Source organism: Rhipicephalus microplus, unplaced genomic scaffold (assembly GCF_043290135.1).
Source record: "Rhipicephalus microplus isolate Deutch F79 unplaced genomic scaffold, USDA_Rmic scaffold_12, whole genome shotgun sequence".
Classification (NCBI taxonomy): Eukaryota; Metazoa; Arthropoda; class Arachnida; order Ixodida; family Ixodidae; genus Rhipicephalus; species Rhipicephalus microplus.
The window spans coordinates 48718827-48745027 of record NW_027464585.1 but is presented as its reverse complement, the minus strand read 5'-3'; the positions used below and the strand labels follow the sequence as shown (position 1 = coordinate 48745027).

Here is a 26201-nt window from a genome sequence, read left to right as displayed (position 1 = left end):
CAGGAACTTTGGAAGTAAACAGAAGAGAGTAGGAGACAGGACAGATAGATAGAGCCAACAGAGAATAAAGGCTTGCAACTTCACAGTGTGCACAAAACACAGTTCCTACAAAACACAGCATAGCCATGCCTTAAGTTTCATGTATACACCCGTCAACCCCAACAAAAGTGTCCCTCCACTTCATTTTTTCTTTATCTCATTTTCCCAAGCCTGTACCCAAATCTACATTCCACATCGTCTTAAAGGAGGGTAAGAATGTGATGAAAGCACTTTGTCGTTTTCTCCAAGCCTGTTCCCAAATCTATATTCAACATCGTCTTAAAGAAGGGTAAGAATGTAATGAAAGCACTTTGTTTCTCGCAAAACTGAGAATTTCTGTAGAGAGTCATTCACTAACAGATTAAGATGGTCATGCAAAGAAAAAATAAGTACAACATGGCTTGCCCGCGCCATAACTGCAGTGCTTCCCGCCTGCAAATGACCATAGCATTTGGCCATGTGTGTTGCTCTCTAGAGAACTACAGGGCAGCAATGGTGGGCGGTGGCTGCGCAATTAACTTGTTGCTTGCGGCAGCAAAAGTGACAAGTGCTGCATTCACTTATTACTTTTAAAAAGACGATGTAATTTGAAGAGACACACGGACATGAGAAGGCACACACATGTGGACACCATACAGTGCCTTCTCGGGTCTGTGCGTCGCTTAGCGCTCATCAAATTTTTCGAAATAGCACATCACCAACAAGCACACGTTGCAACTCTCATCAGCTACTTATTACTGTCGAGAACTGCCATGAGGAAAGTAGTATATCATTTGTACGCGGAATGTTAAGGAGCATGTCACGTGATACTTTTTTCGAGTCTGTTGGCACTTCGAAATGATGGTACCTATTGGCACCCAAATTAAGCATAAAAACAACAGTTTGAAACAGCCTTATTGGAATTTTTAATTGGAATTTCCACCCGTGCTAGTTGCTTCAAAAGTTAATTAGTAGGTATTCCTAATTACAAAATTAGGCACAACAAAAAATACTGACTGCATGCAATACTTAACAGCATGAAATAAACATGGCCACAGACAGGAAACACACTGGACAAGCGCTGACGTTCAACTGAAGTTCCATTTACAAGAAAGTTCTTATAAATAGCCGAGTAAACAGGTAAAAAAGAAACAGCAAAAAAACAGGAAAACTGATAGCGAAAATAGGAAATCACAAAAAATTATCAACAGTCACTGCCGCCTGCAGTGTAGACCCCACATTCCAAGAAGCAGAGCTCTCTGTGTGACATTGTAACTGATGGCTTGCTCATGCACATGCTCCTTTCAAGCACCATCTAAGCAGCCTCAAAGATCATGCGTGCGTGCTTTTCCCTAACGTTATTCAAAACTGCAGAGTGCGCCCACACATGTGACACGAGGAAGCCATTTTTCCCATTACGAACGTTACTGGCGCGCTCTCATAGGCATTTGTTTAGGCATCTGGCCCATGTAACACATACCATACAACAATGAGATCCTGTACACCATGCCCTGCACAGAGTAAAGAAACTGTGCCCTGTGATTGACTAGGCACAGTTTACCACGCTTCTTCACAGGGCAGGTCCTGTTTGCCAACTGGGACAACTTGTCAGGGGCGCTGAAAACGGTTGAGGCATTGTCCTAATTTCTTTAGGCGATGGGACCCAGAGTGCATGTACGGAATGACCGATACCCTGTCCTGTTTTTTCCACAGTGGAGTGCTCTGCGTTGCCGTCACTGCCCTTAAGCAAAGGGCGTGGGTACGCTTATTTTCCTAGGTGCTTCGATTGTGCAAGGAGACAAACTTTCAAGACATGTTGGCAAGACCTCCCTAAAGTGTTCTGGAAATATGACTGTACGATGGCTCTCTTTACTACTAGCAGTTGGTATGCTTCGACGAGAACGAGAGAATAGGCTTCTGCGAATAGAGCTCATAACACGTGTGGAATAGAGCATGTGTGGTCCTTCGAGAATGAAATCTTTAAATCTAGAAAGCGAATGCAGTGGCCTTGTTTTTTTTTTTTTGTTTTTTTTTTTTTTGCACTGTTAATTTTAAGTATGCCCGACCAACTAGCCCAGTCAGCTTTACATGCAGTAATCAGTAACATTTAATTGTTGCAAGCTCATGAAGGATGTTTTGATATTTTGAAACTTTGGCTAGGCTTATCTGGGGCACCCTGTATAGGGCACTACTTCCCTGATAATATGCAAATCACACTAAAAAAATGTCTGCAACTATTTCACTCCTTCAATGAATATACAAATTTCTAGCAAGCTTTTCTAACAGAGTGTGCACATGAGCTCCCCAACATGTCGAAGACTGATATTTGGCCATGCTCTGACATGTGTATAAAACCATGCTTCTTGTGTACATCAACAGTGCGTGACTGCCCAAAATTAAATGCAATCTGAAAGCAAGATTGCACTCACTGAAGTTGAAAATGTATGTTTTAAGCAACTATAGTTGTCGATAATAGTACACTTACTAAAAACATGTTTGAATAGTGTAAAACAAACGGGACAAAGTGAAAGACTGCAATAACACAAGTGCCAGTTTTTCTTACCTGAGTTTTTGCTCCACGGGCGGGCAGGAAAAGTTCACGCGATACCTGCATATGGCAAATTTCACTGTGAGAACAGAAGCAGAAGGGTAGTGAGGTCGGGGAAGAGAGCAGTGACAGCAGGGCCAGCCACTATAATGTGACACATGCGTAGAGCAGGTGAGAGGGAGACGAGAGCAGAGAAATACAGCATATGACCAAAACATTTCAAATCCCCAGCATTCTCTGTGTGGCAGCAGCAAAATATGCGTGAAATCTGTCAGTCATTTGTTTGCCATTACCCTCATTCGCAGTCATATATAGTACATTTGTGCAACAGTGCATTCAACCGACGTCACGACACCATCATCGCCACTCGTACAAATGTCGCTAATATGGCCAACAACAACGGTGTCAAACTACACGTGGTTGATACCTCTGCCACTGCGCTCGCCGGCTGACAAGAAATTTGGCGGTTGAATCATTCAAAGGTCACTCGTCCACCGTGCCTTTTCAAGCACAAATAGCTGCTCTCGGTGCAACAAAACTGCTCTCACTCTACCACTGAGTGACTTTAGTTCGACCACTGAAACATGCCGGCTCCAAACAGAACTTCCAGCGGGCTTTTCAGTGCTCCTGTTCTCCCTATAGAACTCACTATTAGTTATTCATTATTCCTTGACATAAAAGGACTGTAAAGAAGAGGAAGTACTCCGGCGCAGAGGCAGCAGCATCGAGCGTGCGGCAGTGGCTCGAGCTCGGAAATTGCGGCTGGTGCATCGCCTTCCAAGCCTTCCAAGCAACAACCTTTCTGCTCAATAAATCTCCTTTATAATTGGTGGAGCCGTGCCGGGTACCGTCCCTTACACCTTCTCGCTACCATCCTGGAACTTCGTTCTCGACGGCTACCTTCTGCTATGTCGGACGCCGATCAGCAGACGCTTCCATCTCTTCCGGCCACCTGTCCAGGCAGTGTTCCTCAGCGGGAGCCTCCAATCTTCAGTGGAACAAATGACAACGACGTTGAAGATTGGCTCTCGACTTTCGAACGGGTGAGCGCTTTAAACAGATAGACGGACGCGGACAAGTTGACACGCGTGTCGTTTTACCTCGCGGGTGTCAACTTTTACCACGAGGCAGACGTCCGAACATGGCCGCAATTTAAAACGTCGATTGTAGCAGTTTTCGATCGACCTGCCATCCGAAAACTTCGTGCCGAGCAACGTTTACACACACGCCCACAAGAAACGATTGAAACCTTCACAAGTTACATAGAAGACGTCGTCAATTTGTGCAGACGCGTGAATGCCGCAATGACGGAAGCTGAAAAATGTAAGCACATCCTCAAAGGGATTGACGACGACGCTTTTCAAATGCTCTTGGCGAAAAGCCAGACCACTGTTAACGACGTAATTAACCTCTGCCAAAGCTACGATGAATTGTGGAAGCAGCGAGCTCTGACAAGACGTCCTCCAGCGCACGATTTGGCATCGCTGTCTAGTGTGATCAGTGGTCATGACTAAGCGTCACTAATAGCCGAAATAAAAGCATCTGTCTGCAAAGATGTCGCACGACAGCTTTCCTTGGTGCCTTTCACACCAGAACCTACCACAACTTTACCATCGTTTCTACGTGGCGTCATTCAAGGAGAGGTCGCCGAGGCCTTACCAGTTGCTCGCGAGCCTAATCTTGTGGCTGCTCCTCTCACCTACGCCGCGGCTGCAGCCATGCCAACTCGCAAGGCGCCTGCGCCTCCGTTCCAGCCTCGCGGAAGCTATCCCCCAGCTCCAGTTCACTCGACCAGCACTAACACCGCCAACCCGTGGCGCACCCTCTACAATCGCCCGATATGTTACGCTTGTTGATACGCCGGACACGTCGCAAGGTATTGCCGCCGCCGGACGCATATCGCCAATGAAAACCGCCGTGAGCCTTTCTTCCCGCTTGACTCCAACGCGCGATATGGTTCCTCCACTCCAATGCCAGCCCGTTACCAGGACGAACACCGCCCTCGGTCGGGACGTCTTCGCTCGCCCTCTCCAAGCCGCCGCTCGCCTTCTCCTATGCGTTGACGGCCCGCGCCTAACGAGGAGGAAAACTAGACGACGCAGTTCCTGAGGCAAGAACTGCGCAAGTTTCGGTTTGCCCAAGTCCTCATTTGTCATAATACTGATTGTTGGCCTAGTTGGTATTTACTTAATGGCATGATTTGGCCGCAAAAGAGACACACACAAGAAAAGGAACACTCAAACGAGTGTGCCGCCTGTGCTTGTCGTTTGAGTGTTCCTTTTCTTGTGTGTGTCTCTTTTGCGGCCAAATCATGCCAAATCATGCCTCATTTGTCACCTACTAATGTTATTGATGTGTTCGTCGAAAATATCCCTACTGTCGCTCTTGTACATACCGGTGCAGCTGTTTCTGTTATAGATGCTGGATTTTTCCGCTCAATTCGTAAGGTTACAATGCCTTTCTCTGGATTATCGCTTCGCACAGCCAGTGCTCAACCTGTTCAACCGACCGCAGTATGTGCAGCCCGCGTGACAATTCAGGACGTTCTGTATACGATAGAGTTCATGGTTCTTTCATCGTGCTCCCATAATATTATCTTGGGATGGGACTTTTTGTCGCGTCATAACGCCGTAATCGACTGTGCTAGGACTGAGGTTGAATTTTGCTCACTGGATGACCAAGCGTCCGTCGACACCCAGTCTGCCGCTAAACTTGTCGTTAACGATGACACCTGCATCCCTCCATGCTCTTTTGCGTTCGTACCAGTTTCACGCAGCGCCATATCAGACGGCACGGTCTTCTTCACACCATTTCCAATATTCGTCGCCCGAAGAGCCCTCCCCTTGCCTTTTGCTGCTCTCGACCTTGTAGAAGGCTCAACCACAATGTCAATGTATAATCATGAGTCGTCGTCTTTATCCCTACCCTTTGTCTTTATCCCTACTTTGTCACGAGTGCCTTGGCCACGTCGAGACAATCAGTTCTACCAGAATTACATCCGTCCCCAATGGGCTGCCTTCTACCTCCGTCTGTGAACTGGCTGTCGTCTCAGCGGCTGACTGAACGTCGGCGAACCTATTTCAACCATTCATAGCTGTATATTTGACATCTTCACAGCGTTCGCAACTCCTAACAATTCTTGAGTGCTACCGCCATTCTTTCGACGTTGAACAAACATCTCTCGGCCGTGCCTTAGCAGTAGAACACCACATCGACACTGGGCCCCACTCACCGCTGCGACAACGACCATATCGCGTGTCCGCTACAGAACGCCGCATCATTGCTGACCAAATAGACGACATGCTTCGCAGAGGCGTCATTCGACCTTCACAAAGCCCATGGGCGTCTCCGGTGGTCCTCGTCAAAAAGAAAGACGGTTCTATTCGTTTCTGTGTCGATTTCCGGCGATTAAACAAGATCACGCTGAAGGATGTCTATCTCCTACCACACATTGACGATGCTTTGGACAGTTTACAGGGTGCCGAGTTCTTTTCCTCGTTAGACTTGCGGTCAGGCTACTGGCAGGTCCCTATGGTGGAGGCCGATCGCCCCAAAACCGCTTTTGTCACGCCAGACGGCTTATATGAATTCACCGTCATGCCCTTCGGACTTTGCAATGCACCTGCAAGGTTCGAACGAATGATGGACAACATCCTGCGTGGACTGAAATGAAAGATATGCTTGTGTTACCTCGATGATATCGTGCTCTTCGCCCCTAACTTTGACACACACTCACGTCGCCTTCAGAACGTCCTTACTTGCTTAACTAACGCCGGTTTGCAATTAAACCTAAAAAATGTCGATTTGCCATGCGTCAACTGAACATTTTGGGCCACGTTGTTTCCAAGGAAGGCATCCTCCCGGATCCCGAGAAATTGCGAGCTGTTACGGCGTTTCCTAAACCTGCCACCATTAAAGAACTTCGAAGTTTCATCGGCTTGTGTTTGTATTTCCGGCGATTCGCCTGAAACTTCGCGTCTATTATTTCACCTCTCACGCAACTTCTCAGCAACTGTAAAGACCTCTTATCGTGGTCCCCTGCCTGCGACGAGGCTTTCATCACCTTGCGACGGCTTCTCACGACGCCACCCATTCTACGCCATTTCGATCCTGAAGCTCCAACTGAAATCCACACCGACATCAGTGGTGTAGGCCTGGGTGCTGTGCTCGCACAGCGTAAACCGGAGCATCAGGAATAAGTCGTGGCATACGCTAGTCGCACACTTACCAAGGCTGAGAGCAACTACAGCTTCACAGAAAAGGAGTGCTTCGCCATTGTGTGGGCCCTTGGAAAGTTTCGCCCATATCTATATGGTCGTTCTTTTGACATCGTGACCGACCACCACGCGCTGTGCTGGCTTTCGACATTAAAAGACCCATCTGGCCGCCTCGCTTGCTGGGCGTTGAAAATTCAAGATTATGACATACGCGTGGTTTATCGGTCAGGACGGAAGCATGCTGACGCCGACGCCCTTTCCCGTTCCCCCCTGTCCCAGAATGCCGCAGCTGACTCCGCTTGCGATTCCACATTGTCATCGCTTGACTTTGACACCATTGCTATCGAACAACGCAATGACCCGTGGACTGCGTCTCTCCTCAATCATCTCTCGGACACTTCCGAACTCCCAAAGACGCGAACGCTCCGGCGCCAAGTTCCACACTTCTCGATACGTGACACGCTTCTCTATCGACGCAACTACGCACCAGAGGGACGCAAGTGGCTGCTCGTCGTTCCACGAATCCTGAGGTCGCAGATTTGTTCCTCTTTCCACGCTGACCCACAATGTGGCCACGCAGGAGTCTTTAAGACCTACGAAAGGCTTCGACATCGCTGCTACTGGCATGGTATGTATACCTTCGTCCGCAACTTCGTCTGCTCTTGTGCCGAATGTCAGCGCCGAAAATCTTCACCACACGCCTCCGCCGGTGAACTGCAGCCTTTACCATGCCCTTCCCGACCCTTCGAACGGGTTGGAATAGATATTTATGGGCCACTTCCATTGACTCCGACTGGCAACAGGTGGATAATAGTTGCTATCGACCACCTAAAGCGCTATGCTGAGACCGCTGCTCTTCAAACGGCTACAGCACAAGAGGTTGCCACTTTCCTACTGCGTCATTTTGTGTTGCGTCATGGAGGCCCTCAAGAACTCCTCAGTGACCGCGGCCGCACCTTCTTGTCCGAGGTCATTGAAAAATTGCTCGCTGAGTGTGCTATTGTACATCGCACATGTACCGCTTACTACCCTCAAACCAATGGAGCTACCGAGCGCTTTAGTCGTACTCTCGGTGACGTCCTATCTATGTATGTGACGCCTGATCACTCTAACTGGGACTTAGTCCTCCCATTCATTACATACGCCGATAATACGGCAACGCAAGCGACAACAGGCTTCTCCCCTTTTTACGTCCTCTACGGCCGTCACCCCTCCCACACCATTGACACCATTCTGCCCTATCGACCGGACGCGTCCGAGTGCCTACCGATCTTGGACGCCGCCAGACACGCAGAAGAATGCCGCCAGTTAGCTCGTCGCTTTACGTGCGGTGACCAAAACAGGCAAAAAGCCATTCATGATGCCCAGACCTCAACTCCCGTTTTTCTTCCGGGTGCTCTTGTGTGGCTGTCAGTGCCGCATCGCACACCTGGGCTTTCTTCCAAACTTCTGCCAAAGTACGATGGGCCATATCATATTCTCGAACAAACTTCGCCAGTAAACTACCTCATTGAGCCTCTTACGCCACCATCAGACTTGCGACGTCGCAACCGCGAGGTTGTACACGTCCAGAGGCTCAAGCAGTACCACGGTTCAACGCCGCCTGCACAGGACGAAGTCACCAGGATGGCTCCTTTTTTTCTCCGGGGGGCCATTGTAAAGAAGAGGAAGTACTCCGGCGCAGAGGCAGCAGCGTCGAGCGTGCGGCAGTGGCTCGAGCTCGGAAATTGCGGCTGGTGCATCGCCTTCCAAGCCTTCCAAGCAACAACCTTTCTGCTCAATAAATCTCCTTTATAGGACAATGTTGGCATATTGTACAATAGCTTTGAGACAACAGCCAAGTAATCAGATTGGTGGGAGGAGCTAAGTTAACTAGAAGTGAGAAATACATGTTCAGATACTAAAAGCCGCAAGCAGACCAACATTTGTTCTCGAGATAGGCCATCCAATGGCAGAATGTGGCTCCGACCATGTAATCATTGTCAGAACTCTATAACATGTTTCGCATGCACACTTATTGAACATATAATTTACTCCCACTTGCCAAAGCATCTGGACAACAATTCCTTTTTAATAATAATAATATCTGGGGTTTTATGCCCCTGTAATGAGTGTGGCGTGCTTTTGAAGTGTTCGCCTTTGAAACGTGCATGTCACGAATGGCAAGACATGAGAAAGTGCATGTGCGATTCTGCTCACACGAGCACTGCGCATGAGGGCGGGTCGAGCAACGTTAAAAATATAAAAGAAAAGAGGGCCGATCACATGTCAACACACTGGTCTAGCAGTCGACAATCAGGATAGCAAGAAAGGGCCAGAGTTCAAGGAGGATCCTGAGGTGTTTGAAGAGGACGTGGTGAGTGAGTGTGGTCACTGGACCGAGCATTGAAGACAGGCCGTCAGGCTGGGTACCCGAGTCTCCAGAGCTTCAGACAGCCAGAACCTACTGCCGTCGCATTCCTGTGCAGCAAGGCCGGAGCCACTGTACGCAAACTTATGTCCAGGATCTGCGGACTTCAGTGCCATCAGGCAACATAGCAGCAGCAGTCGAGCTACAGGCCCGAGCCGTGCGTCCGGCTGCCTGGCCAGGTGGCCCCTGGTTTCTCGATGCGTCGCGCAGCAGCCAGCACCTCCTTGCCATAACCAGTCAACTCGCGTCAGCTCCATGAATTTAGTCTTCGTGTCTTGGTGAGATAGAACTCACAATGCTTACCACTCCGCTGCGTCAGCACTATCCTTCATGAATAAAGGTCTTGAGCTTCAGTTTGGTGACCCGACAGAAGTGTTTTACCATGTCCATTTAACCTCTTGTTAAATGTGTATTTTTATGTATATAGTTTTCACTTTGTTTATTCAAGTCTTGTGTGTTGTTTAAAAAACAAATTGCTTTGTCATCATTCGTGACCTCAGAAGATCAGCCTCAACGAGCTCATTGAAAGCATAAAAAGAACTCTACATCACCAATTGGTGTCTGCAGCGACAAGACAAAGCCATTGGTTTTTCAGGTGGATGTCTAATAGTTAAAGAAATGATGAGCCCATGGGAAATACTGAAGGCAGCAGACAGAACAGGTCTAAAGGAAGCGAAATTTAAAGCCTGGTATGAGGAGCGAATAGAGCGAGGAGAAAGGGCTGCAGAACGAAGGACAAAGAAGGAACAGCTCGAAATGGTAAAGGCTCTTAGCCTTGAACATTACCAGAAAAAGCAGTTCGAATAAGAATTAAAGGCTAGGACAATGCAGCTTGAATCAGAGCTTAGGATTAAGAGGCAAAAGCTCGTATTAGAAAGGCGAGAACTTGAGCGGGAACTTGAACTCGCTATGGTCAAAAAGACGCAGTTGGAAAAACAGAAGGGTAAGTCATGCAGTAATGTTTGCTCTTATAGCAGTGCTCGCTGGAGTGAATTGGATTCCTGCAAGGCTTGAGCCTTGCGGTACCTTTAATGGAGCTCGGATAGAGGATGGCAGAGAGGTAGGCAACCAAGAAAGCAGTCTTGCAGAGCCTGACGAAATGGAGAACAGCTTCACAAGTATGGGCCGTTCCATTGAGAATGAGTGGTGCTTTAGAGGCCATGCATGTATGAGGAAGGAGTAGGATTGCTTTTCAACTGCTCTACTGAAGGAGCATGATCGCGAGTGCCATGAAGAAGGGGTAGCGGCAGCCGCTTCATGTTTATCGCGGCAACCGAGGTCACAGGCATAGTCATGCGAATAATGTCAAGCGAGAGAGTTTGGCTGCTGGCCAAGTTTATGCAGATGTGACTCCTCTAAAAGAGGAGGGGCAAAGTGCAGACAGACGGCATCGAGTGACGGGGCCCGAGTGTTGACGTCTAAGACGTTGTTGCGACGAGCTAAACATGGCCACCGACGTTCCCTGTCTGCAACACACCACCAAGGCTTCAGGTCCTTTGGCAACCTCTGCAACCCATTGGCCACCTTTTCAAGCCAGCTTGCATCCTTCGTCTCTGTGCCACATCTCCACATCACCTAATGAGCTCGACTCCCAAAGGGGTGAGCCTGTTTCACCCTCAGTTTCTGCTAAGACACTACACTCATCGGAGACTGACGTTAGTTCTTTTAGGGGCGAAGCTCCTTATGGCATGGGTCTGTCGCTCCTCCTCCTCCTCCTCCTCCTCCGTATGTATGTATGTATGTATGTATGTATGTATGTATGTATGTATGTATGTATGTATGTATGTATGTATGTATGTATGTATGTATGTATGTATGTATGTATGTATGTACTTACATACGTAGCCACCGGTGGCCCATACCTACTCTAGAGGGGGTATTTGCCACAGGAGTTGCGAGATGAGAGATGGCGGTACTTGAAGTGTTCACTACATGGACCCATAAATGGACGTACGGACAAACAGACTAGCAGACGAACAGACGGATGGATGGACGCTTGAATGAACGGACAAACGGATGAACCGACTCACGAATGAACGCATGGATTGACGCACGAATGGTTGTGTGGACAGATGGAAGCAAGAACGAACGGACGGACAGAAGCATGGACGGGCTGACGGACACTTCGCCTCACTCATCATCAATCATGATGATTGATGATGATGAATTTTTTGTGAATGATGATGATAATTTTGATGAAAAAAAATCACTGCTGTGATGTGTTTGTTTGCTTTATTTGCTGTGTATGTGTGCATGCTCATTTTTATCCATGTTTCCATAAAGTGTAGTTCTAAACATACAAGCAGCCTCGCCATTGTTTTGCATATGCTGTTGCAACCGACGTAACTTACTCTGTATGATCCGAACTTTCCAAGAACCTCCTCAGTGCCAAAACCACAATATGATTATGAGACGCCATAGAGGAGGGCTTCAGAAATTCGGGCCACCTATAGGTTCTTTAATGTGCATTGACATCGCACAGTACACAGGCCTCTATTATTTCGCCTGCACTGAAATGTGACCGCCACGACCGGGATAAAACCCACGACCTTCGGGTCAGCAGCCGGGCACCCTAGCCATTATTCCACCGCGGTGGACAATGCCTTCTTCTCAAACCAAGATGTATTTTGGTTTACCTATTCATGAGACTCTGAACTTACTGAATTCAAGGCTTGCAAATAAACCTAGATTCATCCTTTGTAACTAATGTCATTTACTTAGACTGTTCTAAAGCTTTTGACCATGTTCCCTACCGGTGTCTCATTAGTATACGTTCTTGCCTTTCAGTCAATCGATTGATATTGACATGAATTCACTGAGTTCTAACAGTTCACTTGCAGTACATACTATCATCAAGGCTGCTGGTATTAACATTATCTCAGGAGTCCCACAAAGCTCCGTTCATTACCTGCTTCTGTTCCCAACTTTAATGTGTGAACTTCCTCCATTCTCTGCTGCCGCATCTTTTCTATTAATGATCACACACTGTCGCAGGTTTATTTAACCTTAATCCGAAATTTGTGCTCGACCTCCCTGGTGCAGTTAAATGTATCAAAATGTAAGTTTATGCCCATGTCCTGCAAACAATTTCACCTACACTTCCCATACACACTAAACCATTAAACGCAATCACAAGTGGAATATATCATGATGCTTTCAGCGTAGGATTAACAAGTATTCTAAGCTGGTCCAAGCACGTCATGTCACTTAGTGAAGGCGTCTCTAAATCAACAGGTTTCATGAGACGATCACTCACACTTCCTTTGCCCACAGTTAGTAGACTCATCGTATACAATACTTTCATTAAACTTGAATCTGCATCAAACTTGAATATGCATTTCCTATCTTGCAGCCTCATAAAAAATGCCTCATAGTACAAGTGTTGGAGGCAACACAATACAACTGAGCTGATCATTTTGTAACTTCCAATCATGGTTCTATACTACTGTATTTCACTAACACCAAAACTTCGACTGGTATAACTCCTCTGGCATCGTATTGCAAAATAGCAAATATTTGACTTTTTCATAATGTTTATTATAACTCGCCTCAATTATGAGAAAGTCTAATCCTACTACCCATGAAGTGATTTATTTAATTGTCACAGTGTTCAATGCATTCATAGTTCAACTAATGCCTTCAACAAATCATTCGTCAACTGCCAGATCGAATAGCAATGTACTTCCTGACACCAGTGAAAGAAATTGTAACAGCAGTTTTGTCATCAGGACCAGCAGTAGCCATCAGTGCAGCATGTATATATAATAAGGAAACACGACACAGGCGTAAAGAAAGGGAGATGGTAAACTTGTATTCTGTATTCTTCCCACCCACCTTAAACATGCATGAAAACTCATTGTGCACATGCTCCAAGAAAAGTGATTTCCTTTCCGACACAGAAATTGATGGAGAGCTCACCCACCAGCTGCTATAGCTACTGCTTGTTTCATTTCATGTGTGAGCTGAATGTTAAACTTGCAGATAGTGACACAGCTATACAGTTTAGGAGCACCTTTGCAATTCACTGCTAGGAACCTTCCTGGCGAAAGCCCATTTCTCCCGTTGCAGCTGTGCTGGTGTAGTCTGTCATTTGGACACTGCTTAGTATGCACTCCATAGTATACTTCCCGCGTGATAATAAAAACTTTTAGAAAACACAGTGCAAAAAAAAAATTTGACACTGCGATACCAATCAGAGTACACCAAAACTTCATGCCTGTTTTCCTTCGGTGAATCTCTGAGAATAGGTTTAGCAATGGACAACTGTAACAGAATTTGACAACCTTCATCGGTTAGATGCATAGTTTGTGTCTTTTTTCAGCACATTGTTTTTTCAGTGCACAAGCATTAGGGAGGCCCACTGCATAATAAACTGTATTGACTTGGTAACCTCACCTTTACTCTAACATCTTCAATAACTTGATCTATCAAAAATACAACACTTATACTCAACTTGCACGATCCCCCATCTTCACCATACTGTATGCGACTGCCTGGATCTTGAATGCTCACTGTAAAATTTTGTCTTCAGAGCTATTATTGCATGTTGAAACTTCGATGCGATTTTTCACTTATCGGCAGCTGTCAACAATATTAGGCACAGCAACGAACAGCTACTGCACTTCCACAATTGCTGCTCTTAGTTTTCTGGATATAGGCTTACTGGTGCTGAGGCAACGGATAGCATCCTGGCCACAGTCTAACGGAAGTCTCAATTCAATGGCAGCCTTAGAGATGGCACGTTAACAACGAGACCACATTGCCCCATCATGGTACTGGCAGCCGGGCATACATATGGCCAGCTTTCTCGCGGTGGTAGAAGGGCATGCTAAACGCCAGTCTTTCCCGGAGCGTAGAGCTGGCAGACAACAGGGTCACACATGACTTACAATTGAGTGTTGCTCTCCAGGGACACCCAGTGACTGCTGTATTTCCTCACTAATCCACATGAGGCTGAGATGATCGGAACATATGGCAATCATCTTCATGCACAGCGACACTTATGGATCCATGCTAGTCGTCAGAACAGAGCCCTTGTATTTGTTAGTATTCCAGAGGTGAGCGGTGCTTCTTTTGTGCGGCTGTGCATTTCCAGAATATTCTCAATCGCTGCCCCCAGCAATAAAATCTAAGACGATCTTCAATGCCCTACGGGCCCTGAGGATATTCTAATAAATAAATAAATAAATTGGTTTCACACCAGAGAAAAATTACTTTCTTTTCCCCCTACATCTCTGTGCTGGCGCGAAGGAAAAGATTGGTCATCTGTTCTGTAAATATTGCAACACTTTTATTGCTTACATATATATGCAGGCTTCAAGAAAAACTTTGGCCATTTCCTTGAAGACTAGCCGGCGGCTACAAAGCTGTTTGAGAAGCTGGCACAGAGGATTGACTATTGTCATGCCATGTCCTAGCAGAGTCCCCCAAGGAAATGTTGACATGATGTAGCTTGTCGAGGTTTCAGTTGTAGGCAATAATCCTGTCATAACTGTTTCAAATTGGGTCCTCTAAGATTAATCAATGAGAAGTTGGCTTCTCTCTGGGCTGCTGGAGCACAACTGTTGCGGATGACACAGCAGATGTCATTGGTGTCTGCTGGCCTTGTCATTGTTGGTCTTGCCTTATTTGGCAGGAGTACTTACTCTGGTTTCCCTTCTTGTCCTGCGGCTTGTTCAATAATCCTGAATGGTGTTGGTATCTTTGTGCTGCTAGTCTTGTTCACAGTTTGATAAAAGTTAGTACACTCAAAGCTCATTATAACAAAGTGGCACCTTACAAGTTCATTATATCTGCAAATTTGTTATAAATGTTTATAACACTGTATTTGTTGCAAGACTATTTTTTACTTAATTCGTTATAACCAATACTTTGTTATACTGGTGTTTCATATAATGAGGCTTGAGTGTGTACGAATGGATAAGTACTTCCGCCATATGTCCCATGGTTGTCACCATAAAGTTTCATACAATAATACATATAGGGGAATCTGGTGCTAGTGTCTGCGGGCTCTGTCAGCAGCAACCCCCATAGGAATTATGGGATGTATAGGCTTCGGATCCGCTTCAGATGGATTACGTTCTTGATATTCGTGATGCTTCTTTTGCTAGTGTAAAACAAGGTCATATGAACCTATATTTATTTGAAACTTGCTTCGCTTATTTGCATACAAACTTTATTGCAAACATTTTTCGTGACGAAGCAGCAAAAGTGATATCTGGGCAAATTTAACCATCAGGGTATGCATCGCTCTGCCATTGTGTTCCGGATTTGGCATCAAAATTTAATTAATTATTTTTTACAACACTTGAAAACAAACATGCTTGTTTTTCACTCAAAAGTGCGCATTATCTATTTATGAAAATAGCAATACAGTATTAAGCGAGAAACACTTATGGTTTCGTCTTCTGCAATGCATCTGTCTAAGTGGTCTGTCCCCAACGCACCTCTGGTTTTGTTGTGAAGTCAAGTCAGCAGAGGGTAGTGGTGCGTCTACATAGCTTTGCAATCGTTTTACAGTCAATTTGAAGTGAGCTTAGGCTCGATGCACTCGCGAAAAAACATGAACTCGATGAAATATCCTGCACTGGCATAAGACGCTACATCTATGTGCAGCGGTGAGTGGACGACGCTTCGCTTGAGTCGTCAAATACGACTCGTAAAGCTCCAACGTCGCAGCAAATCAGATCTAGTAGTCTTCTGCCTCTTCAAAGAACAAAGGCACTGCTTCAGCCCTTTTCACTGCAGCCCACTCCCCACGCAGCAAAAACGCAACTGAAACTGTAGAAAAATGTCTGTAGACAGCTCGCTAGCTAACCCTATCTAATCTGAAGCTTGTAGTTCTCATAATTCCCATGGAGGTACACTATCGCAGCACCAGATTTCTCTCCAGGTATTGTGTGAAACTCTACGGTAGTCACAGTAAAGAACAAAGCAGTCGAATTGACAAAGATTGAAATAAGTACGGTTGTGCCCGGCAAAAAAAAAAACACTCAAAGTCGATGCATCTAACACAGAAACCTTGCTCCTACAGCAACGATAATGATGAGCACAGTCAATGGTCGTTGGTTATCTGATCATCAAGTTTGTATGTTCCAGTATTGTCTAAGTTACGTCTCAAGTTAATACCATCACACACATTGAGCATACACACTTATCAGCCAATTCGAAAACACTAAAAATGCTTCCACTGGAGACAGGCATGACCTCAATACAATAGAGCATGGCAACAAAGTAGATGTCACTACTATAAAAATGACATTCCCAGAATTTGAGGACAGCACTATTGATCAGTGGCAGTAACAGTGCCCATCCATGACTGAGTGAAGAACAGGCAAAAAAAAATATCCTTGATAGAAAAAAAAAAAAACTAGTTACAGAATTGACTCTACAAACAAAAAAGCTGCTTGAACATTCTGGTAGAATAAGCATAGTATTGCGCATGAGAGCATGGTTTCTCGCTATATCTGAACACTGCATGTAAGAAAGAGGTGGGGCCGACTTTTTTGTAGCGAGCATTTTCGAAGCATGCAGTTTACCCGAACATGATAGCAAACCAGCAAACCAACTCGCCCACATCGCCGCATTAATTCAGCATGGAGTAGTGCAGCTAACGGTCTACCTTTGCAATCACACGAGCAACAATTTGAATAAACACTATTTTTTCGCACAGCACAAGGCACACGTATTGCATGTAAGGCCAATTTGATCAAAGTAGGACGAAGCTGTGTTCTGGTCAGCGCTGCCCCACCTTACGAGAAAGTGAAACCCCGTTCACCCAAACCGCTACTTTTTTGAGAGACATCAAAGTTGAAAGAAACACAAAGCAGCTCACCTGGCCAAGCACATCAACATGAAAGAAGAGCTGATAGAGAATGCTGACATCTCGATAGTGCCTGAAGTTAATGCCTCGGGATGCCGTGATGTGCTGCATCAGAATGCATGCACTATTGGTCAATGTTGAGACGACAGGCAAAATGTGTGGCTTCATAAAATGTGCCACCCCATCAAACATGTGTTGACATTTCTTGTTGGCAACCAATTTTAGGGTTAAAATAGTCACAAATCATATGCAAAAGGACCCCCAGAGGATATAGGTACTACTTAAGGAGGTTCAGCACACCAGATCATGCTTGTTGTTTGCACACAAATGCATATATAAGCAAGCATGCGTTTGTTTTCATGTCATCATGATATCATCATAAGAGTGAAACCTTACAACTGAATGCAGGTCCTAAATGAACGAGTATTTGTTTCTTTTTATTCTTCATTGTAACTGTCCCCGCTGCTCCCACACTCTTGCTGCACAGGGGCGTCTTTATGGGCTCATTATTGGAACAGCCGGCTTTGGGGTAAATACCATTCATTGCCGCAAATTCCCCGAGAGCCCATCACAGCTATACTGCACAAGGGATTTAGAAGTAAATCCACTTTTGCAGCAGAGTTGAATGCAGGCATAGTGTTGGCTACTGAGCCACACAAGGGCTTGCAACCTGCTTCAAAAAGGGACACCGAACAAAAATCAGATTGGCAAAAAGCTAAGATTAAGTGTGGTGCACCTTATGCTGTCATTGTCACTTGGCGTAACGCAGGCAGGACTACGTATACCATAGCCAGCTCCAGTGTATTGAGCAAGCACAGAGGTCAAGTGCTACTATCATACCTGCAAAGTTTGGAAAAACCAATCCGGGAGATCTACTCCATAAGGGGGGGGGGGGGGGAGAGTATACAATATGTTGACTGAGGGGGGGGGGATATTGCAATAGCAATTATATGAACACTGTCGGTGGAATTTTGCGGTCGTCGCTGATCTGTACAGAGTCCAAACTGATACCATCGCTTATGCATCGTCTGTTTTACGTGCAACAACCTGGCAGTCATGGTTGCGTGAAGAGCACATGCGATAACATCGCTTCGCGTGCAAGGCCTGTCCTCGCTTGCTTACGAGTTATTTCGTCGGGGAAGGGACCACAATACATGTCTGCCGACCACTCGCCTTTCCACAGCTCGGCCTTCTCTGCTCGTAGCCCAGATGCATAATAAAGGAAAACGGACACTCTTTTTGGCAGCCCTTGGGGTTCAGTGAAAAAAAAACTGAAAAAAAAAAAATAGAATGTTGCAGGAAGACGGTAAAGATATAGGGGAGCAGCGTTCGATTAAAGGTATGGCGATAAGAGACACAGTGAGAGGAGAAAACGGTCGGATTATAAAAAGAGAAAAAAGTAAAAAGTTTAGACCAGCTAAATAATCGTAGCGAGCGGCTTAAAAAAACCCTGCCATTAGGTTTGATGAACCCTTACAAAAGCACGGCTCAGCTTAGCTCCTGGAGGGAGAGGGGAAAGGGGACGCCTAAAGGATAAGGTTCAGAAAGTGTGTGGTGAGGAGTGGGCACAGGCATGGGCAGTTCCCTTTTTGGGTACAGGTGGGGGAGAGCAAAGGTCTGTCGTCGCCCCCCTGCCCTGTTCGCCCGAGTCGCCGCGCCACTCCCTGTTATGTCAATGTAAAGGACTGACTATGCGCTCCACGATGCGATTTCCCCCACCCCAAAGGTTAACAGCCGCACCCACACCATTCACCTGCCTAAGGGCGTGGGTGCATCTGTACGATAAAACAGCCACAAAGAGGAGCGCGCATTTCTCCGTGCACGCGTTTGCAAACGCGCGCTCGCCCAGCCATGTCATGTCAAGCAAGCACTCCTGTCAGAGGTGTTGGCTCCCTCCTTACTCTCCTTTGTTTTTTCTCTCTCGCATGTGCTGCGGTACCAGCAATTCAAAATATGCCACCATGACTTCCTGGAATGCTGGAACATTCAACAGCCAGCAAAAGTATCACCTGTACCACGGGGTCACTGCCCTCCCTCTACTACAACAAAAGTTTTTCTTTCTTTTTTTCCCTAATGTGTGTGACCTTCAAAAACTGCACAGCCATGCGCGATTTTGCTGCTTTTACTTGTCAGGCCACATGTTCTTATGCTATTTTCGCATCTCGAAAACGTACAATGAAGCGAGTTGAACCTTGTTACCATCGTTAAAAAGAAAAGAAAAATTGTTTTTACTATGTGGCCAGACCACCTTGCTCAAGTGGCCAGACAAAGCACTGGACGCGTGGGACAAAACTAGATTTCCGAAAGATTTTCCTGCAGCTCGTACAACCGGAAGAAACGTTCAAAACCTGGGAGTCCCCGTGTAATCCGGGAGACATGGCAGGTATGTACTATAATTAGGGAAACACCAAACCACGTATAAAAATTCAAAAAAGAAGCAAGCAAGAGAGAAAGAAAGTACTAGAAAGAAAAAAGAGACAACTGGAAAGACAGAAGGCTACCCAGGTTCCTGAACACTTGGTATGGCATCATATCCTCGCCCCCCTCACATTTTGGAGCAGTTGACTATCTTTGAAGGATTGTCATTGTGCACAAAGTCGCTACGACGAATGCAGGAATGCAGGGCGCACATTTTCCTTTACGGCTGCTTCTCCACTCTTCTCCAAAGACATGCCCCACTTTTCAGGAGCTCCAGCCCACACGGGAGCACTGTCGGTGCTACAGGGCAGCGGTTCTAGGCACTGCAGGGGGAGCCAAGCGATTAGGGGGTGCTCCTCAGCCAGCACTGTTGGTGCATTCCTTTTGCGGCAACATTACACTAAATCTCTTTTGGTTCACGTTGTGATTACTACACATGGCAGTTCACGAAAAGTCAATGAAATTGTTGGTTTTCAGCTAGTCTCCCTCGCAAATGAAGGTTGCACTTATCAAATTCATCACCCTACCATTCAGTTTGGCTGAAAACTTCAGCGGCGAGATAGTTCCTCAGTATCCCTTTAACAAGCATTCTATTGCACAAGGAGTCAGTTGCATAGGTGTGCATGTGGCATTTATGCTGTGCTGTACTGCTTCAGTTGTTGAGCAATGCAGGTTGCATGGCAGGTGCATGCTTGGAAACTACTGACAAACAGCTGTACCGAAATTCACAGACATTATTACCATCAACAATTACATTTTATAGTGTGTCACATGTGTGTAAGCGCACATATGGTGTTGGAATAGCGTAGTATTTAAACATGTGCCACACCATGTTACAGGGATTGTCCAAGAAATACTAGTAGGACTGATTTATCTGCTGCCAAAACATAGTAAAGGAAGGAGATGTCAAAGCACTGGTTGGGTGGTAGGGTACCTGCTAGCAGTGCACAGGTGTTCTCGAAGCCCTTGGTTACGCATAGGCCAAGTTTTAAGTGCCTCATCATTTCAGGTGCCTCATTATCTCCTTTTAAGGTGTCTCATTATCTCCACATATATTGCTGGTTAAAGCAGCGTTCTGCTTCAAACTGAGTAGAACTCCGAGTCTGACCCACGAGATGGTCTAGACTGCTCATGAGAAAGATGCAATTGGTTGATCAAATGTTTGTGAATGACACAAGTTGCTTTGGGAGGGACAACAGTCAAGATGACCTTGAACGGCAAAAAGGGGACATGAATCCTTTGACCTGCAACCATCAAATGAGTGCACGGGTGATATCAGAACAATTAAGGTTACCAAAAACTACTGTGCTAAATTGATGCAGAATGCTGAACTGAACTTCCTCATTGTACTTGTGACGATCCGAAATTTCAACACAATGCAGACCGGTTATGGCTTTTTGAGTATGGCGCTACATTGAAACGCCAAAGATATGAATGCCACAGCCCCCCTCTCCCCATTTCGCCTGAAGAAAGTCTGTATAAGCCATGGCCGGACAGGGGGGTGTTCCACGCAGCGCTCCTGAGGAGCAGGCACGCACGACGAGCACGAAAAAAATAAAATTCGTGTTGGTTACCTTGCTTGACTGCAATAGAGTGGTGCAGGGGGAGTTTCGCCACATCGCCTGAGAGTCAAAGATGCATTCCACGTGGAAGTACTCATGAAACACTCAAGACCCCACAGAAAGCAGAAAACGGACTTGAGTAATCTTTGCCACCTCGAGGGCAAAGAAGCATTCTGTTTTATTTTGTGTTTTTTCAGTGCCTGTACTGCCCCTTTGCACGCTGACAATAACGAGAGGGAGAGAGAATGGCCAGCACGGGAGACCTCGGAGGCCACACGGAGGTGAGAGACTTTCCAACAATGACATATCTTCAGCTCCCTAACCCATGCAAAATGAACATCCAGTGGCCGTTACGATCCTGTGTGTCATGAGTTTATTGATGATGAACCATTATACAACACAGAGTAACACACCTATTTAATTAAAATAAATAAATGCTCCTGAACTTTTGAACACTAGTGTACAAGTGCATTCAAGGCTCAGCAGCCCCACTACTTCACTTGAATCCTGCATTAATGTAAAATTGGGCTTAGCCTTTGCGTTACAGTTTAAATGTGCATTTCCAAGTGTGTTCTAAATGTTTAGCGCTGCACAAACTGATTCTTTTTGGCAGTTAAAGACAGCAATGCAGTGAGGGCCACATGTGAAGAACAGATGTACAATTTTCACGGTACATTCAGCACCACCCTGGTGGTCACAGCTTGCGCATCTCAGCCACTCCTGCTCATATGAGTGGCCAGTGGTAAAGGCTTATCTTGGCTTATCTATTTGAGAGCCACGGATACGTGAAAACAAGAAACATTAAATAATCGTTTGTCTTGACTTCTACACCTTGCTAACAAGAATGGAGGCCAGATCTAAACAGTCTGATGATTGGAGTGGGTTCCATTCTTGTTATTGTGTTTAGCAACGATGGGCTTGTTGCTAAAAAAATTGCAAGAATCTGCATGTATTACACAATAGTGAAGACAGCCGGCACTACAAGCCAAGCAGCAGAACTTGTAGCTGGAAAATTTGCCGATGCTGTGGCAGACAGTGATGATGATTATGAATTGTGCTGAGCCATTTATACTGAGCGGCCAGGCTTACTCACCCGCTCATTAATCTATGCACAGAGTGTGACACCCTCTGCGATTCTACAAGCAATATTCATCTGTTGATGCGACTCCTTGCACAACAGAACGCCTGTTTTTTCAAGGAACTTTTAAGCATTGGAATGGCTCTGTGAGAGGATAGTCATCAACGATGCAGAATACCTGTGTTTGCTTAAAGGGACACTAAAGTCAACCATTAAGTCGACGTTGATTGTTGAATTGATGGTCTAGAAACCTCGCAGTGTTACTTTTATGCCAAGGAAGGGCATATTTTGAAATAAAATCACATTTTAGTGCTCTGCATTGAGTTAGCGCACTTCAAATTGCCCACCTCAAGAAGCGAACTGACCAGACCGACTCACGTCACTGTTGCCGTGCACAACGTTGCCTGGGTTTACTGCGCTAGTAGCAGCAGACCGAAAGCAGTGGAAGTCACAGCAGCAACAATGGCCATAGATCAATTTCCCGCCACTGCCTTCGAGATTGCAGATGCTTTTGTTTCAAATGCATCCTGCTATTGTAGGCGGTCCGTTTGATGTCATCGGGATCATTTTGAAAATGTCCTACTGCGGCGCTTGTGTTCTCGTGCATTTACCATAACTTCTCGGTAAGTGGGGCACTGTTGTTGATAATATTGTCGTTTTAAATGTTGCCATCCGCTGAGCTTTCACTCTGACGTAAATTATTGTTTGACTTTAGTGTCCCTTCAATGCATGAAGTCTGCTTCCTTTGTTTTTTACGTGACAGCAATGACGGACACCAAAAGCAAGCGACACTGCCCCCCAATGGCTCAGAAACAGCTGGCACTGTTGAAGGTCTTTGCAGAAGCTGCTACGAGTGATGGCCCACTCACCGCAGCCTCGATGTGGCTGAGAAACAGCAGGAAGGCCAGCCGACCCAAGGCAAACAGGGAGGTCCCCATGGGTAGCTGGTGCAGCACGTAGCGCAGGAAGCCCACCTCGCGCACTCGGGAGAGGCTCGCCACCAGCACGGCCTCGGGAGCTGCAAGGGCCCTGCTCTCTCAACGATGAGACAACTGGCATTCTGAGAGTGCGCGAAAGGACCACGACCCGAGTTAGAAAACACTATCGAACAGTTCTTACTCGTGCCGCGGTCCTTTTGTGAAGCTTAAAAACAGCAATGAACCAATTTGCCCTCCAGAGTGCCTCGCTGGAGACACCACAGTAACAACATCAACTATGCAGTGCAAAATACTTCTACACTGAACGTGCATTATTTGATGACAGTGAAATCGGGGTGACCATAACCCCTCTAAGGACAAACAGTGATACGATCACTGCTTGTCTTAAGGAAGGAGCATGCACACTGGCACTGCCACCAAGCCAGCCAACATACCTTTCGCGCACGACAAACAAATGAACAGCCTAAAGTCAGCAAAAGATCAACAACCACCAAAAAACACGTGAAGAGTCCTCAGGCACTTCAATCACGAGTCATGCGCAGAAAATTTGATTCCTTCCTTCTCGTACGGTTTCGTAATTTACCTTCAGAACCGCATGCAAAAAGAGGTTATTAATAATTACATTCCAATGTGAAACCACTTGTTGCAGGAGTACCACAGGGAAGCATCTTGGGTTTGTTGCTTTTTTGTATTTATATTAATGAGTTAGTGAGCATTGATCATGATGTAAAATTTATTATATATGCGGACGACAACACAATTCTTGTAGTTACAAAAGGTGCTGAGGATGTCATGATTAAAGCTAACATAGTACTATAAAAATTATCATCTTGGAGCGCAGCAAACTCGATGACAATCAACGTTATTAAAACAAATTTGCTAAGGCACGTTGCTGGACTAGTTGGTTGGGGTTCATCATTTATATGGGTATAGCGCACTACGACAAGGACACAAAAAGAGAGAGACACACACACACACAGCGGTAACTTGCAACTAATGCTTTATTTGCGATCACACATGCTATTTATACAATAACAGTAGAGCAATAAAACTTGGGAAAGATCATGCAGCACAGCTCATGCACGCGTCATCACCGATTGTGACATATTGCACTTGCCAACTTCAAAGTGAATATCCTAGATACTTCTTTTCTTTAGCTGATAAAGCTATGGAAGCCACCATCACACTTTTTTCTTTCATATTGTGAATTTCATAGGCTTCAAATATTTCTCAAGTAGTTCTGTCACAGGCCCTATAGAGAATATGAGTGTTTTGAAACACAGGAACGCAACCATACCTCTGACAGTAAAGGGCCAAAGAACCAGATACAGCTTTTTCTACGTTGTCCTAAGTTTTCAGTTCACATACCTTCCAGATTGGCGAATTTAGACGCAATCACAAGTCAAAGGAGTGCAATAGACAACACCCCGACAACAATTAACGAATTTTTTCCGGTGCTTGATTTTACAATCCCGTTTCTCGCTACTGTCTGCATTAACCTTTTTGCACATTCTTTGTAATTGTTCAGGAGGAGAAAACACTACATCCGCACCAGCCTTTCTCGCTATCCTTCGCAAGTTATGCGAAATGGCATGCATGTAGGACACTACAGCAACCTTGGCTGCCTTAGCGCCGGCTGCCTGGTCTCTGACGTTTGCCCTTCTTTTCCTCTTTATATTTTCAGCAACAGTGGTTAACAGGCACAAGAAATAACTAGAGTTCAACAAAAGTTTAGCTTGAGCCCACAAGCTTGCATCAATGCTTGTGGTGGCACGACTTCATCAGTGAATTTTGAAAACAGGAATTTATCCCCGCACGCTTTACCAATTTTCAGTGAGCGGACGTGAATGGAAGAACCGGTTTATTTCCTCCAGTTCATATCTCCAGCATACTCCTGCTGGTGAAAAATACAGCCCAAGGTCCAGGAATCTTATAAAATTGTCATTTGGTGCTTCATGCGTCAACACCAGAGGAGATAACACTGTCAAGAACATGGTTAGAGTTTCTGTAACAACCCCGTCAAAATTGTTATGATCATTATTGGCAGCGATCAGATAGTCGTTTACAAATCTAAAAACCGCAATCACATCAAGCATCTTATTACGTTTTGCTAAAAACAGGGCACTCAAGTATGGGGCTATGCAGAAACCTATACATAGCCTGTTCTTTTGTCTCACAGTGTTCCCATTCTACGTCACATAGGTCCAGTTAAGATAAAAGTAAAGGAGCTCTAAACACTGTTCACTCGACACACCGGCAGTATTTTAAAATTGAACCGCTGCTACTCTGTCTATACCTTCCGACACACAGATCATCTACTCGGCCTGAGGGAGGGTGTAATAAAGATCTTAACGAGGTTTTACTGCAGCCACGAGGTGCCAAATTACTGGAGGATATCATAATTTCAACTGCGTGCAGTGTTGTATACTAGTAACGCTGGCTTTGTTAGAGCTTTGTTTATTTTTTTTTTAGGAAACAATTACTCATATGCTGATGCATCTGAAACATGACCTGATCTCGATAGGCAAGCTGTCACTCCTGAATTAGTAACCTGCGTCATATCTGGCCATGTCCAACAAATGAGAAGAGACAGCCGTGTGCGATAAAAATGAGAACAGATTTCTCTTTTTCTTCATTCAGTTGTTCGTGCGTGCACATATACTGATTGTCATCTTTATGCTCATTTCTGCTTTCAAACATTACAAACAACATTGCCTGGTCTGGTGGCATACACGAGTGCATTTGTCCAACAACTACTTTCTTTCTCTTTTGCTCCTTCCCTGTCCTGTATTTTTTCTGGTGTTGCGCTGTAAGTAAGTTCACGATGGATCCTAATCAACTGGCCCAACTTACCATCTAACTACTTTCTCATGGGAAATCCCCTTTCAGCTAAGCATTGTAGGACCTCCTTCGTAAGCCTACCTAAGCATGTACATTAGCTCTGAAAAAAAAAAGAACGCAAAGTGGTGAACACAATACCTACACGAAGTAGGTACAGGAAGTAGCTAACTCTGGTAGCAACCGACTAGGAGCAACTCAACGAAATTCTGGCACATGGAAATATGGTCGCTGCTAGAGCGAGGCAACCTTTGTGCTGTCTATGGCATCGAGACAGACAGTGGTAAGAACCAAGCGCGTCCACTCACTGCTGTCACGGTGGACGTGCACAACTGTGCTTACTTCCTTAAGA

At 45.7% G+C, this 26201-nt stretch overlaps 1 protein-coding gene across 24 annotated transcripts in view; it reads right to left on the bottom strand.

Annotated features, from left to right (window-relative positions):
* mtTFB2 (mitochondrial transcription factor B2) overlaps positions 1-26201 on the bottom strand; it is a 124616-nt gene that overhangs the window by 8058 nt on the left and 90357 nt on the right. For 23 of the 24 annotated variants that reach the window (XM_075882561.1, XM_075882551.1, XM_075882555.1 and 20 more), the window contains 3 exons: positions 22943-23091; positions 17028-17120; positions 2582-2626 (listed from right to left, as the gene is read on the bottom strand). In XM_075882561.1, coding sequence (XP_075738676.1) covers positions 2582-2626; positions 17028-17120; positions 22943-23091 — 287 coding nt within the window. The remainder of the gene's footprint in view (positions 1-2581; positions 2627-17027; positions 17121-22942; positions 23092-26201) is intronic. The other variant, XM_075882564.1, reaches the window with a different exon arrangement.